At 38.2% G+C, this 18,086-nt stretch overlaps 1 protein-coding gene across 2 annotated transcripts in view; it reads left to right on the top strand.

Annotated features, from left to right (window-relative positions):
* Positions 1-18,086, top strand: part of LOC116052434 (protein diaphanous homolog 1) — a 102,254-nt gene that overhangs the window by 15,776 nt on the left and 68,392 nt on the right. The window contains exons 2-11 of one of the 2 annotated variants that reach the window (XM_036002669.1): positions 11,802-11,828; positions 12,653-12,814; positions 13,354-13,455; positions 14,184-14,314; positions 15,334-15,417; positions 15,512-15,575; positions 16,079-16,218; positions 16,603-16,708; positions 16,914-17,024; positions 17,267-17,385. In XM_036002669.1, coding sequence (XP_035858562.1) covers positions 11,802-11,828; positions 12,653-12,814; positions 13,354-13,455; positions 14,184-14,314; positions 15,334-15,417; positions 15,512-15,575; positions 16,079-16,218; positions 16,603-16,708; positions 16,914-17,024; positions 17,267-17,385 — 1,046 coding nt within the window. The remainder of the gene's footprint in view (positions 1-11,801; positions 11,829-12,652; positions 12,815-13,353; positions 13,456-14,183; positions 14,315-15,333; positions 15,418-15,511; positions 15,576-16,078; positions 16,219-16,602; positions 16,709-16,913; positions 17,025-17,266; positions 17,386-18,086) is intronic. The other variant, XM_036002670.1, reaches the window with a different exon arrangement.

Here is an 18,086-nt window from a genome sequence, read left to right on the forward strand (position 1 = left end):
ATATATATATATATATATACTTCCATTACCCTCCAACTCCACCCTATTTCCCTACCACTGCCAACTCATCTGTTCTCCACACATTCATGTTCCCATCATACCCCTCTCCTTCACCTACTCCCCTCTCCCTCACACGGTAATATTCAGATATGTTGCAACCCCAATACCACATGTTCCTTTTACAAATAACGGAACACAAACAGAAATATGAATGCAATAACACCACATCCATCTTAACAGACAGGTCATTTGTTTTCTCTTTATTTTTTCAAAACTTTGAGAAGTCACAAGACCAAAGTGATTTCTGAGATTAGGCTATTTCATGAGACAAAAGGTTTTAAGTTTTGTGAGAGCCTATATATAAAGTTGTAGCCTTTTATAACAAAGGTCCCTGGCCACTGGCCAGTCCCCGGCTGCTTCTCGGGATTTTTCAGTACTGGACAATGGATGTTTGTGTGTGAAGTTACATAGTAAAACTAAATTAAGACCAAGTAATACTGCAGGCAAGGCTGAGACAGAATCACAACCATTAAAATGTGGAACACTAATAGACAGGGCTTGACACTAATTCTTGCCTGGAGATCACTGATAACTTACTTACTCTGACAAAACAAAAATATATGTATATAAGTTTGATTTTAAGACCTCCAGTGCATTCATTTAATCACAGTTGATTGCAAAGGCCTTCTCCTGGTGCTTCCCTACTTCCAGGATAGTGTACCATCCAGTGGCTATAATCCTACTTTGATAAGGTAATGTGAATGCTCCCAACTCTACTGTGGTGTTTTACCATTGACACTTTTGGCCGCGCCGAGTCAAACTGTGCCGTGTTGATTTGCGTTTCCATTTTCAATTTTAAGCGCGGTTATGTCTCGTTGACTGCCGCCAACCTGTGATGACCCCTCTTCTCCCCCTCAAACTTATACGTGTGACGAGGAGGAGACCAGCGAGAGAGACGTTTTTTAAATGCCCCCACCTGCAAAAAATATAAACAGGTGGCAGGTGGCGGCAGGAGCTCTAGAGCCTCTAGGGCATGGCCTGTTGGAGGTCTCGGAAATGGGTTGATATTTACTTAATTTTTAAATGAGTCCTATGACAAATACAAAATGTGCCACATCCTTATCCCATTTGCAATATCTGTAAAAAATCATATTTTTTCCCTATTGTGCAGCCCAATCATTAACCTAACCATCAATCAAATCTAGAGATGTACCGATTGGTGACCGGAATTGGCCGATTTTCACGTGATTGGCCATGGCCAGCGATTGGCCGGTCAGTCTGACAAATGCCGATTTTATGCTGGTCAAATGCACTCGGGCGTCGCATGATTAACATCGTGCAACATCAGCTGTTTATGAAATGTCATAAAGTCTTAATTATACACGGCCCTACAGAGCAGTCTGCTCTACTGATCTCAGGTGAACGGTCAGCCGCTCTCTCTCCTCTGAGGCTGAACAACTGGAACATGAAAACCGCACTCACGCGGGTCCCGTGAAATATGACAGCTAGCTACAGTTTATCGGAAAATAGCGTTGGGCACACTGACTTTGATAAATTTACTGTTTATCAGACCCCAGATGAGACAAGAAGCTAACGTTAGCGAACCTCAGCCTCTGACGCTCCACTGCAGGAGACGCTGTATTAAAAAAAGAAAAAGAAAAAGAGACGCTGTATTCCTCCGACACGCTGTATTAACGTTACTGTTTAAAATGCTTTCCAGGTTAGTGGGGATGCATACCGCTCAAAACCAACATTAAAAACGTAGTAATCTTCCATCAGCGTTTAGTTTTGTTGCTAAACTGTGTGTAAAATGAGCGGTGACGTTAAATCACCTGTTTCAGATAACGGCACTCTAGGGTACCGTCTATTTGCTGGATTGTTCCGAGGTAACCGTCGGTAGCTAACGTTAGCAGATAAGCCCGTTGACAGCAACTGTATTGTATTGTTCATATTTATATAAAGCAAACTTGCTAAAAAAGGAACTACACGCTGTTTTCAGGTAACGTTACTGTTGACGTTCAGACAGGCCTGTGTGTGTGTTTTGAGAAATATCTTTATACTGCAAGGCTATATTTATTTTATTTGTGTGTTTTATTTATTTATATATATATATATATATATATATATATATATATATATATATATATATATATATATATATATATATATACATATACATACATACATACATACATACATACATACATACATGTTTTTTTTTTTTGTTTTTTTTTTGCGATATTGGATGTGAAAAGAAGGAAATGGTTCTTCCATAACATTGCACTTTAGATGTGTGTGAATTTCCCACACCAGGAGTAATTTATGTAGTTCTATTTTATAGTGATCGATTATCTATTCAAAAAATGTTCTATGTAAAATGTTCTTTTAAAGAAAAGATAGAAAATAAATATTTGTGTGTGCTGTAAAGTGGTTAGAAAATATGAAATCGGAATCGGCTAAAATTGGTATCGGCATGTCAAACTCAATGAAAAATCGGAAATTGTAATCGGCCTAGAAAATTGTAATCGGTGCATCTCTAATCAAATCATCATCTGACAGATCTCATTTGCCTGGACAACTTGCCACTCTGGTTTCTGCCAGTCTGCATTTACTTAGTTTTCATTTTTGCTCTGATTTACATAATCTCTCTCACCACTCTCAGGACCTTCTGCTTAAATATGTATGCACAGACAGGTGCAGGTGCGCACACACGCAGAGAAACATCAGCAACAGTGCGTGACTGTCTCATTATATCGCTGTCACAAGCCAAATGCATCTGCTGATTCTCTTTAAGCTTTCTGCTCGTAGAGACAGACACACACACCGACAGATCCCATTTCCTATCCTCATTTGTTCTTCTGCCTTCAAGGCTGTGTAATAACGCTTCCTTTGGAATGCCTATATGTACTGTATGTGGGGCTGTGTGTATGTGTAGGGCGTCGGTGGCACTGGAGGGGGTTTGTCCTGCACAGGAAATTACAAAGCAGCAATCAGTGCACCACTCTTGATTTCTTACTTTTGTAAATATGATGATATTACGTTAACAACTGTCCCGTGACCCATTTAACACAATTTTGAGTTTGATATTTGGTCAAGGTGAGCGATAAACCTGAGCCCAAATGCAGGGAGCTCTCCTTATACATTAATCTGTTAATTACTTTTACTAAACAAATGAACTAATCATTTGGGGTATTAGATGTCACATTATAAAAAATGACCATCACAATTTCACAGATCCCACAGAGTTGTCATTGAATCTTTTGTTTTGTCCAACCAACAGTCCCAAACCCAAAGGCATTACATTTTCGATGACATTAAACAGTCTAAGGAAGAAGCCAACTGTCAAATTTGAGAAGCTGGAAATAGGATGTTGTTGATTTTAAATTAGCTGGATCAATGGTGAATATAATTTGCTGTTACCAGTTTATCGCCATGTGTAACGTTACCTCGTTCACAGCAATCTTGCCAATCGGTCCCAAAACGTCCCAGTTAGAGAGTAATACCGTTAACATATTCCTTGTAAATCTTTACACTGAGTACGTTTACATGCACACCAATATTCCTCTGTTATTCCGAATATGACAAGATTCTGAATTTGATACAGGTCATGTAAACAGCATATTCTGATTGGATACTCAAAATAAGGCCTTTTTCCAAATATAGCATTTTCCGATTAAGACATGTGGGATATTCTGGTATTATTCAGGTTTTAGAGGCATGCTTTGGACATGTATACAGCGCATTCGGAATATGCGTCTCAATCTATGTTTTTACTGCAGTTTACGGCCTCTTGCCTGTTTACGGCTTATGTCAGCTCTGTGCGTTGCTATGGTTTCTGTACACAAACCAACCAGCCAACAGTTTGCAAGGCTGCAGACCCGATAAGAAGGAGAAACACAGCTACTTTTAAACATTATCAAAGACTTGGATATCAACAGGGCTTTGGATATGCGCACATCCCTACGCCGACCTTTTCAAGAAGCTAGTTGAAAGAATGAACGAGGGAGGCTGTGTTTGCACGGTCCAACAAGTCCACCACCGCTGGTAAACTAAAAATAAATTGTGTTTTGCATGGCTACACAACGGGAATATTAGGGCCCTATGAAATCCGTTTTTAGACCGTTTTTTTTTTTTCAAATTCTGTTTTTTTTTTTTTTTTTCAAATTCCGTTTTATTTTTTTTTCATATTCAAGTGTTTTTTTATATATTTTTAGCCCTTTCGGATTTTTCGGATTTGCTTGTTTTCTTTTCACTTCTAAGCAGTATTGACCTTTAAAAACTCAGTGACACAAACTCACAATTCAGCTGTTTTTATTTAAACTTAATATATTCAGCAAAGCACATTCAAAATTACCTAAATAAAAGGTAATTGGATGCTCACCTATAACCATGTTGAGGACACTGGGATCTCGGTTGTCAGAGGTTTCGTCGACAACAAGGAAGATTTTCTTTCCACAGATCTCTTGCAGCACTTTTTGCATGTGCTGGTCAAAGACCCGCGGCAGGGTGGTCTGCCTGAGGCTGCTGGCGTTTTCTGGGAGTTCGCCTCCCTGCTTGCAATGTTTAACAAGAAACGGACGTATCCTCTTCATTTTCTCTAGCGGTATGTCAGCTTCAGCAAACATTGCAAAATCAAAATCTTCCACAAACTCACGCCTTGCATCTATTGATTTTGTCGTTGCCTCAATGGTAACCTAGAGGGATTTGCCTGCTGTGGATTTAGCTTTGTTCTTGAGATGAACTTTTGATTTCAAATGGTCGTTACATGTGTCTTTGCGGGTCCAGTCAACAGTATGTTGACAAAACTTACAAAACAGTTGTTGTCTGACTAGTAGTCGTTGGGGTATTGTTCGGCCCGGTATTTAGCAGTCAATTGAGAGTTTCTTAATTTTTTCGCCACCGTTGGCTTATCAGGAGCCACTCGCTTCGACTTTTTTTTCCCTCCCCACGCAACAAACTCACAACGTGAACGTGAGGACGTATGGTTACTAGGCAACATGTTTAACAATGCCATTTGGCCACAGTTTAGGTAGAGACCTTTCTACGCTTGTTGTTTTAAACTGAAAAATGAGAAGGAAGTAAAAAAAAAAATTGTTTATTTAATATGTCAACAAAATATATGCAAATTCTGTGCGATTCCACGTGTATAAGATAATTCTGTTTTCCTGTGTAGATTCCGTGATTCCGTCCGCATTTTCCGCATCACGGAAATCATAGGGCCTTAGATTATTAGTGGAATATTCACTTTCATTAGCCATGTAAATGGCTTAGTCGGAATATCGTCTTTTTCGGAATAAGGGCAAAACCCGGAATATTATGTGCATATAAACATAGTCAATGATTCCCCGAAAGAACCAAGCAGGCATGCCTTGTTACATGATCCAAATATTCTTCAAAACTTGCCATTTTCAGCGTGTAGCTTGCTAGCTCAAAGTTTGTTGTGGTTTCCCGAAGGGAACAGAGTTTGAAAACGGCAACACAGAGAGGAAGGTGAGGGACATCCGGCGGCACCTAAATTGAAGCAATTATCCTGGAAATGTCGTTGAATTGGGCTGCATAAAATATGTTTTTTTTTTTGTTTTTTTTTTATCGCTATCACAATACCAACTGGAGCATTAAACACATCGCGACAGGCTGCGACATATCGCGAAAGACACTCGAAAGAGATTTTTTTGTGTTCGTTGAAAGAAAATATCAGTAGAAGACTGCACATTAGAATGTAACTGTCTATCTTGCATGTCATGTCTTTTATATTCAATTCAATGTTCAATTTGTTTAATAAAATAATTTTGGAAATTATTTCCTTTCATTTGTTTTAAATTCAACAAGCAATTTGTTGTATTTAAGCAGAATACTAAAAGTAGAAGAAATGCAGAACTGAGTTCACTTTAATATCTGTTTATTTAGTAATAGCGTTACCACGACCTTCAACAAAGTTACTGCATATCGCATATTTTCCTCATATCGTGCAGCCCTATCGTTGATCCAGACTACTATTCAATTAATCGACTATTCCTTTTAGGGTTAGGACAAAATTTAGTAAATGGCCAACCACTTCCACTCTGTGACAAAAATGGTGGTGTGTAGATTCGATGCCAAACATTAGTGATACTCAGGCTGCTATTTATTTATCTTAGAATGTGTACTTTTGTTCTACTTGTACGACTGGTTTTCCCCTCATCACTCACAAGTTTGCTGGCATGCTGCTACAAAGGCTTCTCAGATATTTTTGTCAATTTTAGTTACATCAGTTTGTTGAGGCATAATCTTTTGCATCACAGGCTCAGTGGATCATTTTTCAGTGTTATGTTAAAGATCAATGTAGAGGACACACATTCATGGAGATGTTTATGTTTGTATTATACTTCTGAGAGTAGCATAACTAACTAGGGCTGGGGAATAATTCAATATGTGTAAAGACTGTCAATGGATTATATGATCATATCTGATATGTTGATCGTTTAATGTAATGATTCCGAAATGATTGTAATTAAAAGCACTAACATTAAGTCAATGAAGCTTTTGTTTTATGTAATGCTTAACAGTGGAAAAACTGTTCATTGCACCGAACAACAATTAGATTATTTGATACATCATTTTGCAATATTATTATTGTGGTATAACATTCAGCTATATCGCCCAGCCGTATGAATAACCAAGTACTTGTATGATAGCTGGCATTGGTTCACATTCATTTAACGGAGACCTTGGTACTCAGCAGTTCTGAAAGTGGTTTTGAAGCGGTTCATTGTTACCTTTGTGGTTCCCCTGAGACAGAGAGACAGTACTTAGAGACCATTTGACATCCTCAAAGACAATTGTGGCTCAAACACTGTTTAAACATACGAGTACATATATTGTCAGCTGTATTTGTGGGTTGAAAAGCAGAACTTAACACTTAATTTTCACAGGTTTTTTTTGTCTCTTCCTCCCCATCTATCTCTATCACTGTCTTCCTGACTCACTCATATTCAGTTTCTCGTGCGATTACCCACAATCCACTGTGCCCAATGTCAGCTGTATATTTTCCTTCTGTGGGCTGAATAGCACCACAACGTGTGTGTGTGTGTGTGTGTGTGTGTGTTTCTGCCCCTGTCTGTGTGCATGGGTTGAGGGACTGTTATTTAAGGGCAGCTGTGTAAAGTAAACATCCTTCTCTTGACTATTCTCCCCATAATCAGTGCTTTTTTTCTCTCAGTCTTTCACCTGTGACAGGAAATGTCCAATTAACTTGACAAGGGCACAGGAAGTCTTGATAACTACATTAAGGTTGTTACAAAATCTATACAGTAGCCTAAATATTAATACTCCATATCTTTTTCAACAGGTGTTTGGTCAGTGAGGCTATTAGCAAGCCCAACTCTTACGTTGTACATCTGGAGACAGCTGTAGAACAATTAAACATAATGACAAACCACATTTGCTACATTTACCCCTAATTCAATGCCATGTGAAAGTAGTAGGTGATTAAAAGAAAACAAAATGCAAAATATTTGCAACAGACACACACACACAGACGTATGTGGACTAGGGGTGGAACGGTACACTGAAGTCACGGTTCGGTTCATACCTCGGTTCAGACATCACGGTTCGGTACAATGGAGGGAAAAGCATAACAAAAATGCAGAAGGCAATTGTTTTTATTGTGCACCTACCACCTAGTGTCATCCAGTCTCTCCCCTGAGCTAGCTGCAACAGCCTGAAGTGTTTAAAGTAAGATGTAAACAGTAAACAATAAGTAGGCTACCCCACATCATCTCCAGACTCCATCTGGAACTTGTAAACAAAATAAGACAATCAGCTAGTAGAAAGTGTAGTATGAAAGTGCAAGCATCAGTTGTAAAGCAAATATTAGAGAAAGATTGAAAACAACTAGGGCTGGGACGATATGACTTTGTCCCAATTTGATTCTTTCACGATTAAGGGTGCAGATTCGATTTGTATTGCGATTTTCATTCATTGCGATTCTAGAAGTACTGCGATTTAATAGTATTGAGTATTGCAATTTTCTTTTCCTTCTTTAACAAAAACAAAAGTTAAACAATTAACTTCTAGAGACAAAATATCATGAGACATTTCTAAAAACAAATTGTTTTCTTAGATGAATGCACATTACATGTCCAGACTGATCTCACCAAGTGGCGTATGTATGACACGCCAATTCATATGCCATTTTTGTGTGTTATGAAGACGCATAATCCTTTTTTAGCGTGTTTATCGACGCCGTTTAGCCTCCATTGACTTACATTACATGTGAATTTTCGCCATAGCGAGTAGTATGAAAGGACAGAGGTTGGTTGGGGTGGCGAATGTGTAAAACACATGACTTTCACCCAGGAGAGCCGGGATCGCGTCCTGCGTGTGGCGTTTAACAACAGTTTCTTTTTTTTTTTAAATAAATGTTCCTTTCCTAAACCCAAACGTTTATTGTTTTCCTAAGCGTGTGACGTTGGTCACCGTCGTGTTTTTGTCGTTTTTTTAGTGTTACTAAAGCCTTTCCCAATGTTCTTTCCCTAAGCCCAACCTTTTTTTTTTTTTTTTTTTTTTTTTTTAAACACGCGTGTGACGTTGTTCTCGCAATAGCACGGCATGTAAACATACACACGTGCCGTGTTTACATCTGCTGTATACAGCGTAGACATACGTGTGGATAGCTCAAAATGCGTACAGATAACACGCCATTTGGCTTTAGGAAAGTGCCGTGTATGTTTACGCAAAGTCATGATGCCATGTTGACATGTGAGTCAGTCAGTCTGACATTTATTTCATTTGTGAAGTAGTACATAACATGTATTTTCTGCTTTCCGTCTGTTTTGCTGGAAACGGATATGATGTAGTCGCTGTCAGCTGTACTATATAAACAGAAAATATTTAGGTGAATCATTGGTTAAAAAAAAGAGGAATATATCAATTCTAGGGAAAAGAATCGATTTTAAAAATCGTCACAAAAAACCTCACCCCTAATAACCACAGCATTGAGTATCTGCTGATACCAATACCCATCTGACAATAGTTTGTCACTCTTCAATATGTTCTAATCTAAGGTATTGTGTTGGTGTTGTTTTTGTGGCATTGTGTAAAATGCATGTAACATTTTGATTGCTGCCACAAAACTGTAAAGCATTAGGCAAAACATTCTGTAGTGCAAAACCTGAGTTGTTAATTGTCCTGTTAGACGTAATGACCTGGGAAACTTTAATTTTAAGTAAATATAGCTCTTACGGATAGAATTTGTTGAAATATGGAATAAATGAGTAATGTTTTAATTTTCAAAGGACCCCGAAAAAATGACTAATGTCGTTTGAAAACTACCTTTTGTTATTTTCTGTCAATAATATCATTTTTAATGCTACTTTCAAGTTTCTTTAAAGTTCTCCCCGGTCTTGCCAACTTTGTTTTAACCCTTAACACTGCACTGTACAACTTACCTCTCCCAAACTGTAAGTTCCCGTTGTCTTTAGGTTTGAAAAAGAAAAATGGACAGTAGAGAAAATGAAACGGATATTGTTCTGATGTAAGTCTTGTATTCTACACTGCTGTGCTGAAATAAAAAAAAAAAATAGAAACAAATAAATACTTTTTGAGTATGTGCTCCCTGTATAACTTTTTAGGGCATGTGTGAAGGTTCTTGAGGACAGTTGTTAGTATCTCTGCTGGGTTTCCCATTATTGGGTGTAGCCTGACACCTACTGTAGTAAGCAAGACGTGCATTCACACCCGCACAATCAACAAGAGACAAAGCAAATGTATCACAATGTATTGCAGTAAAATTGTATTTGTCCCACTGTTATTTTGTTCTTAGGATTTCACATGAATGGTAAATCACTCAAGACTTAATTTGATTTAGAGCTCAGCTTAGAGGCAATGTGCAACATCTGGAGGACAAAGATAAACAGATTGACTCTCACAGCCGAAAATAAGCTTTCACTAGAATTACAAATAACAGAAGGGAAAATCCAAGTACCGTATTGGTCCGAATATGAGACGTTTTTTTTCTCCCCTGGATATACGTCTGAAAAAGTGGGTTTGTCGTATATTTGGGGTCTAGACTTTTTTTAATGTTAACCCTCTAAAGTGCACGTGGTATAATGTAATATTGAATATCTCCAGATCAATACAGTGCAGAGACTTACTTTTTTTTGGTTTAGAAGCAGAGAAATGCGCCGTTTTAACGAGATCCTCTAACAATTGTAGGCCATCCAGAAGCTTTGTTAAATCATTGTGGAATTACAGTGTCTGTAATAAAGAATTATGAATTCAAAAATCAACTCACAAATCTCCGTTTTGCTCTGTGACCTTTCAACCCAGTGTCAAAAACCATTCTGAATTAAGTTTTGTGGTGCTGCAGATATGTCCTGGCCTACAAGTTGTATTCTACAGACTTAGGAAAAATTCTTTGTTTGGTACAAATGCTCGCAAAAATCACATCATGATCATTTTAATATATTTTTTAATGAAAATGAGAACAATAATAATGATTATCGTTCCCTCTAATATCGTGAATCATATTGCAGTTGCAATACCAGTCAAAATAATCACAATTCAATATTTGACTCATATGGTGCAGCCCTACATTGATTTATTCTAATCAAAATAGCTGACTATGTATTGTAATGTATATCTTTGAAGCACTGTTCACAATAGAGTAGCTTATAGATGAGATGAAGAAGCAGCAATGCAGGAACAACCTTTTTGTACTTTTTCTTGTTTTAACTTTTTAACTTGTGAAAAATCTTTTTACTACAATTACCCCATACCTTAACTGCTAAAATTGTTAAAGTTGCTTATATTTTGAAATATACAGTAGACAGCTGAATATCCTGAGACTTGTGAATTGTGCGAGTGTAGATTTTGTCTACAAGCTGAGCCAAACATAGAGAGGCATGTGCACCTCTCTACTTAGGCTTTAGCTGACAGAAGAAGGGAAACATATGTCAGTAGCATGGCACTGCATTTAGTCTGTTTGTGTGTGTTCCTTAAATGAGAAAACTTTAAGAAGACACTGTTCTGTGTGTGATCTTGTGAACCTTAGACTCCTGCAGCCCCCAAGGTTGCCTGCTATTTGATTTCTTGTGGGTTGTTTACAAAGTGTAGCACTTGGAGGTTCATTGTGACTTTTGCTTTTCTCTGTCAAAATACATGGAAAACAGCTTGCCTCTATGTTAGTATTTTTCATTTTGGATTTCTGCCCTTCCACTTTGTGATACTAATATTATTTCTGATTATTCTATTTAGAGTCATTTTGATGTTTGCTCTGCATGGACTTTGTCAGGGCATGTGCTTTTCCAGTTTGAAAGTGATACTGCCAGCAATAGGTATCCTACAGCGACATTATTGGATGTAGCCTGACACCTAGTGGCCAAGATACGCAAGTGTATATTTTATATATATATGTCCCACTTCCCCCTCTTAAAAAATGTCTCTCTGCCTTTGACTGTTTGAATGTTGACTGCTAATCTGCTACTAATAGGCCAGTCATGTAATTATCTCTTCTCTTGACTACCTCAACTTAGACTCTAATGTAAATATATTAGTTCTCTAGAGATGTGTATCAATGACTGCATTGAGTTATACAACAGTGATTTAGTTAGTGTTTCCCTCTGTCCTGCTGCGAATCATTTATGACCTCTGTAGACTGTTTCCTAGATCTGTTTCCTGTCAGATGATTTTTGTCTAATTGATTCTTTCTCTTTCTCTTCCTCCATCCGCTTACTCTCGTCACTGCTCTCCCCTGCCGTCTGTTTGATTTTTCCTACCCTTCCATTAAATTTTTCTCCCTTTCATCCATTCATCCTTTACAGACCCTCAAACGCCTGATTCCTGACGAGGTAGGTTTGTTAACTGTCACCTGTGTGTTTGATTCGTCCATCTGTCATTGATCTCTGATCTTTAATAAACCAACTCACCATTATTCATTGGATGTCATGTCACAGTCTGCCACACTAACACAGTCCACCATAACACAGTGCCTGTGTTTTGTCCTGTGCTGTACTCCCATTGGATGTGCATGCTTTAAGATGCACACTGACGGCATGAAATGCTTGGCACATAGACAAGTGATGCCCTCATGTGCCTGTCACAGGAGGATGCCAGAATCATACATACTGACAGATTATTGTTCATGAATCATTATGGACGGTCACTATGTCAATGCGATAAGTTTACATGTATCCAAAAGTTGATGTTCGTCAGTGTTTTTTCATTTGGCAATAAATGATATCAACACAAGTTTTGGCAATTTACCACACAATCTTTAAAACCAGAGGGAAAGAAATCCCCCATTGTTTGTTCAAATTTAACCTTATATTCTGCGCCTGCCAGTGTTGACTGCATGTTGACTTTGTGTGGCACCGTTTGTTGGCAAAAACCTCTAAAAGTCTCTAATCCCTAATCACCATCTCACATTGTTGAAAGGTTTCTACTGTTGTAGAAAATATAATATCCCACAACTAAGGGAAGATTCCCCTTATGTATTGTATTATTATTTAATTATTTAACACACAACACAACAGAGAGCAGGCCTGTCTTCAATCTGTGAGTTGATTTGGGATTGTTACCTTGTTCTGTGGCCTTACAGTGATGGTTACACTTTGCAGTTTTTCTCCCTGACCTCTTTCCTCTAACCTGTGTGTCATGTTGTCTACTAATCCAGTTGGAGCGTTTCACCAGCATGAGGAAAAAGGACAAGGAGAAGCCCGTCCAGGTTCCGAGTCAGCGACACTCTTCAGCTGCCAGCTATGAGCTCGGCGCTCCGAGTGCTATGCTGCATGATCATTCTGATGAATACGTCCTGGAACTCTTCGAACAGATGCTGGTGAGAAAGATCGTTAAAGTGTGTGTGTGTGTGTGTGTGTTGTGTATGAAAGATTCAGCTTTTGGTTAATTACCTATTCATTATCCCCCCTGAACAGCCATGGAAACTTCTACTTGGTATATTCCACTTACAAATACATAATCACTCCCTGATTAAAGACCCTTCATGTAGATTTACTAACACCTTTAAAAGAAAAACTAAAATTGTGAAAGGGTTGATTTTAAGAGGAAGTACATTTCTCTGTTACTCAATAGGTATGCTTTGACATACTGCTCGCACTTGTCAGCTGAGCATCTGTTAGCATCTCACTGGGGGCCTTCCAATTGCTTCCAATTCAGCAGAGACTAGTTGAAATATGTTAATGCAATTTGTCACATTTATAAATACAATATGATTTCCATTTGTATTGTGCGTTTTCTGTTTATTAATTGCTTGAGTCTACAGATTTTTCCTTATGCCATCGCCTTGTCTCAGAATACCTTGTTGATCCCTCTGTCCTACTTCTTTCTTTTTACTTTCCTCCTCCTGTCTTTCTTTAGGTGGATATGAACCTGAATGGGGAGAAGCAGCAGCCTCTAAGGGCAAAAGACATTATGATCAAACGAGAGATGGTCTCCCAGTACCTCCACACGTCTAAAGCTGTCAGTACCAAAATAAATGTTGCTAATGCAGTGTGCTGTAGGGAATTTGCAGACAGCTTCATGCACGTTTTTTTTTTTTTTATTTATTTATTTTAGCATTGGCTAAAATCAGTACAAGTTACAGAGTTTGGTCCTTTATATGCCATATTGTCCTATGCTAAACACACAGTGCTACATATTGGTTTTTGTCATATTCACTTTCAAAACTATTTGAATGACGTGAGGTGAAATAACCAAATAAAAAAGAGATCAGATTATACTTTTATACACTATTATCTTGGACTAATTGTTCAGATAAATGTACAGTCAAAGGCCTTTCCTTGACTGTGTGTTCAGGGATTGACTGTGTCTCCAAGACTGGATTGTAATAGACATTATACACATGTATTCACTGGTGAAATGTAGATTCAATGAAATATCACAACCATCATTGGAAGGACCAGCTACACTTTTAGTCGTTGGGTGAATAAAAATAGCAGGTGTAATATAATCAAACATGGTGAAAGCGAGTGACTCAAAGGACCTACATAACCAAGCACAGATGGTTGCTGCGCAGTTCATATAACTGTGAAATAAGCCTATTAAGAGAAAATCCTACACACAGTACCCTTTAATTCTGCAAATCAAAAATTCAAATTAGGCTTCCATGTGGAAATAACACCAATTACAACCTGTAAGAAGATGAACATAAATGCAATAAACAATGTGATTTTGTGTTGGTTGATTAGGGTCAAAACCAGAAAGAGAGCGCCAAATCAGCCATGATGTACATCCAGGAGTTAAAGTCAGACTACCGAGACACACAGCTGCTGAGCTGTCTGGAATCTCTGCGAGTCTCTCTCAATAACAACCCTGTCAGGTAATACACACACATACTTCCATACAGATACATACAGTGAGTAAAAAAATCAAACATTGAACCAGATACATTTAGTTTTAACCTTCCAGTGTGGAGTCCAGACCTCAGTCCAATTGAGACTTGACTGATCTTTCATGATACCCATGTAACTTGACAGAGCTTAAATAAAATCTCAAATATTGCAGTGTATTGATGTGCAAAGGTGATACAGGCCTATTCACATATGCTTCAATTGCTGCTGAAGAAGCTTCAATGGAATACCTCACACAGGTGATCTCCATTTGACTTCTTTCTAAAAACTCTGCATCCATACTTGACCACTGACCATTTTGCCGTTTAAAGGCCCAGTGAGTACTGTAATTATTTGACCATATGCATTACAGAGTTTGACCTTCAGATAAAAAAGGTGTTTTTCAATGATCATAATTGATAAGATAGGCCTGTTACGTCTTTATTTCAAACATTACAGCACCAGAAAACATTAATAACTACGTTTAAGTCATCTGGTGTTCGTCTATTTTTTCAAAATACCTCTAAATCAACTTGGGGATGATTATGATGAATTTTTGGACACAGAATCATGCATTGTCCCTGTATATGAGGGTGGGGAGCCTATAGGCTACAGCATCAGCTATGTACACAAAATAACAAGTGATGGTTGTGCTGTTGTACCCACATTTTTCAACATTATGAAATTTACATTAACACCAGAAATAGAGGTAGGTCATGCTAGTCCTTTTAAAATAAAACATGGCTATCATGTCCAACTGTATGCAGTATGTCCTTGAACCATCCGGTCATTATCAACAATTAAGTGCACATCTTTTTTGAAATAAGTTTAAAGGCGTACCAAGAAGACACAGCAAAAGCTTTAAACTGAAGTGGGAAAATTACATTAAAAATAAATAAATATATTTCAATTGAATGGCAATGGGAGAAGCCAAGGGGGGGGGGGAAGCTATAAAATGTGAAAATGTCAAAAGCACGGTATACTAATCATGTGGTCTTGTCACTTCCAGTTGGGTGCAGAACTTTGGAGATGAAGGGCTGGCCCTGCTGCTGAATCTGCTTAAAAGACTACAGGAGGACAAAGACGAGTACCCGTGAGACACCTTAACCTCAGAAAAAGAAATTGTACTCATTAGCAATGTGTTTGTAATGTCTTTCTGAATGTCTTTTCTCTCATCCACCAACTAGAATGATGGGAGTGAAATGTCAGCACGAGATCATTCGTTGTCTAAAAGCCTTTATGAACAACAAGGTAAGAAAATTGACTGTTTCTTTACTCACGTCAAGATACCTAATCTTTTTTTGGCATAGCTGCACATAGTTGTTGCATGTAGTTGTAAGTAATATAACTAGTAATGGAATCATTTTTTATCCCATTTTGTGTCCTTGTTGTAGTGTAGCAGTTCTTCCTCTAGAGGGCATTATGAAGTCAATGTGACCAACTTCTGTCAGTTCATTATAATGAATACTATTAACCTTAGAGTGATTTGAGTTATCAGTGTGGTGATGGGCCAACCCTAGGTAATTAGTGTAAATGTCTTTGAAATATATCACATTTATTAATAATTACACACCGGTAATTGAGTATCAGCAATGTGGTACCTGCAGGAGACAAATTGATTCCTATTCTTCAGATGTAAACACTATAATTTGAACCATGAAAGCCTGGTATTTGCCTTGCTGCAGAAAATAAACCTTAAGTGACTTCACCTCATTCTGCTTTCTCTCTTCCTACTTCATTTCTCTCCCCTTTAGTATGGTCTAAAATCCATGCTGGAGTCAGTTGAGGGAATTCCTCTGTTGGTCAAAGCCATCAACCCTCAGGTGCCACATATGATGGTGGATGCTGTCAAGCTACTTTCTGCCATCTCAATATTGGAACATCCTGAGAACCTGTAAGCATTAGTGGAATTCTGACACCATGTCATTTAATAAGTACAGAACAGAAAGTATGGCACTGCACAACCAATTCCTTCCTACAGTTAAAGTCTGGAGTCTAATATGCAGTGTTATGCAAAATTACAGTCTTGAACTGCTCTATTGGCAACAGTTAGCAACCTAGCATTGACATCAATAATTGAGTAATTGCCTATCATATTTCTTTTCTCTTTTACCTGTATGTCAGGTTTCAATAAAAAACTGTTGAATAAAGCAACATAATGTACATTTTAATTCTGCATACATTTGTTTAATGGCAAATTTTGTATTTATGTATTGATATTTGATTTAACAACATGTAGCAACATTTTATATGATGTGCATAAATGTCTGTTTTGCAGTCATGAGCGTGTTTTGGAGGCCATTACAGAGGAGGCAGAGAGACGGGACATCGAGAGGTTCCAGCCTCTCCTTGCTGGCATGAACAATCACAACATTGCTCTTAAGGTGCACATGCACACACATACTTTAAGAATTATAAATCCCCATATGTGTTTTTGTTGACAAATGACACCAACCCAGCTGCATTTGATAGACAGCACTACTCAGTGCAATCTGCAGTGGAAAAGACTTGCTGTGTTTTTGTATTATAGTTATCATCTATCCAGTTACTCGGAATTGTGAAGCTGACTTTTCGATATGTTGTTGGCAGGGTGGCTGCATGCAGCTAATCAACGCCTTAATAAGCCGGGGAGAAGAGTTGGACTTCAGGATCCATATTCGCTCTGAACTGCTAAGATTGGGACTCAGAGACCTGCTGACGGTACAGAAAACCTTCCCTATTGATGTTCTCTCAGAGTGACTCTAACAACACACACATTTGCAAATCCTTACTCCTCATGTCTCTCTCACTCTTGATGCCTCTGTCTTGCTGACTGGCTGACACACTTATATGCTTTGAAAATTTTGTCTCAACTGTCCAAACCCAATGTTTGCCAAACACATCTGTCATTCTCCCCCTTGCCTTTTCATCCCTCCGTCTACATCCCATCGCTGTCCCTGCAGGAGGTGCGACTGATAGAAAACGAAGAGCTGAGGGTGCAACTCATGGTGTTTGATGAGCAGGCTGAAGATGACTCTGAGGACCTCAAAGCACGTCTTGAAGACATCCGCATTGAGATGGAATATCCTTCCACTGGGCAAAATTGTTCCTCTGTAGAAATTGTCAGGGTCAACTTTATGACCTTGAACATCTATATAGGCTACCTGGTAACATAACTTTGCATGCTCGTGGTTTTGTGTTTGTTACTTTGCTAGTTTGAAGAGTGAAATGAATAACCTTCATAATGTATTTTTTATAATGAAAGAATATGTATGATTCACACAGATAGGATAAAGAAGTATATGCATGTATTCCCTTCATTATAAACATGAGTCTACAAGGAGCAATCTACACCAAATCAGATTGCCCCTTTCTTCCCAGTTATCGGCCTGACCACTTACTTTCTTCCAGGACGGATGCAAACTTAATATTTTCCTACGTGATGAGCATAATCTTTCAGGCTCTAGGGACATTGACCCTGTGTGGACTTTTTTACATTCAGAATCCGTCTTTGCCAATTAGCGTCTTACAGACGTGCTACTCATCTGCAGTGCAGTTAAAAGCAGCCACACATCCGGACACTGGTGGACTTTTACCATGAATTATTGTTATTATTATTATTATTACTACCTGTTTTTGTTAAACAGAGTCAGTCCAATTACTACTTAGTAGTACTTATTACTTATCTTTTGTTCATTCTACTAAACTTTGATATCACTGTGAACACATGCATATCTGACCACTTTGTGGTGAGAAAACGGGACCTGAAATGACCCCCTTAAT

Source organism: Sander lucioperca, chromosome 1, assembly GCF_008315115.2.
Source record: "Sander lucioperca isolate FBNREF2018 chromosome 1, SLUC_FBN_1.2, whole genome shotgun sequence".
In the NCBI taxonomy this organism is placed as follows: domain Eukaryota; kingdom Metazoa; phylum Chordata; class Actinopteri; order Perciformes; family Percidae; genus Sander; species Sander lucioperca.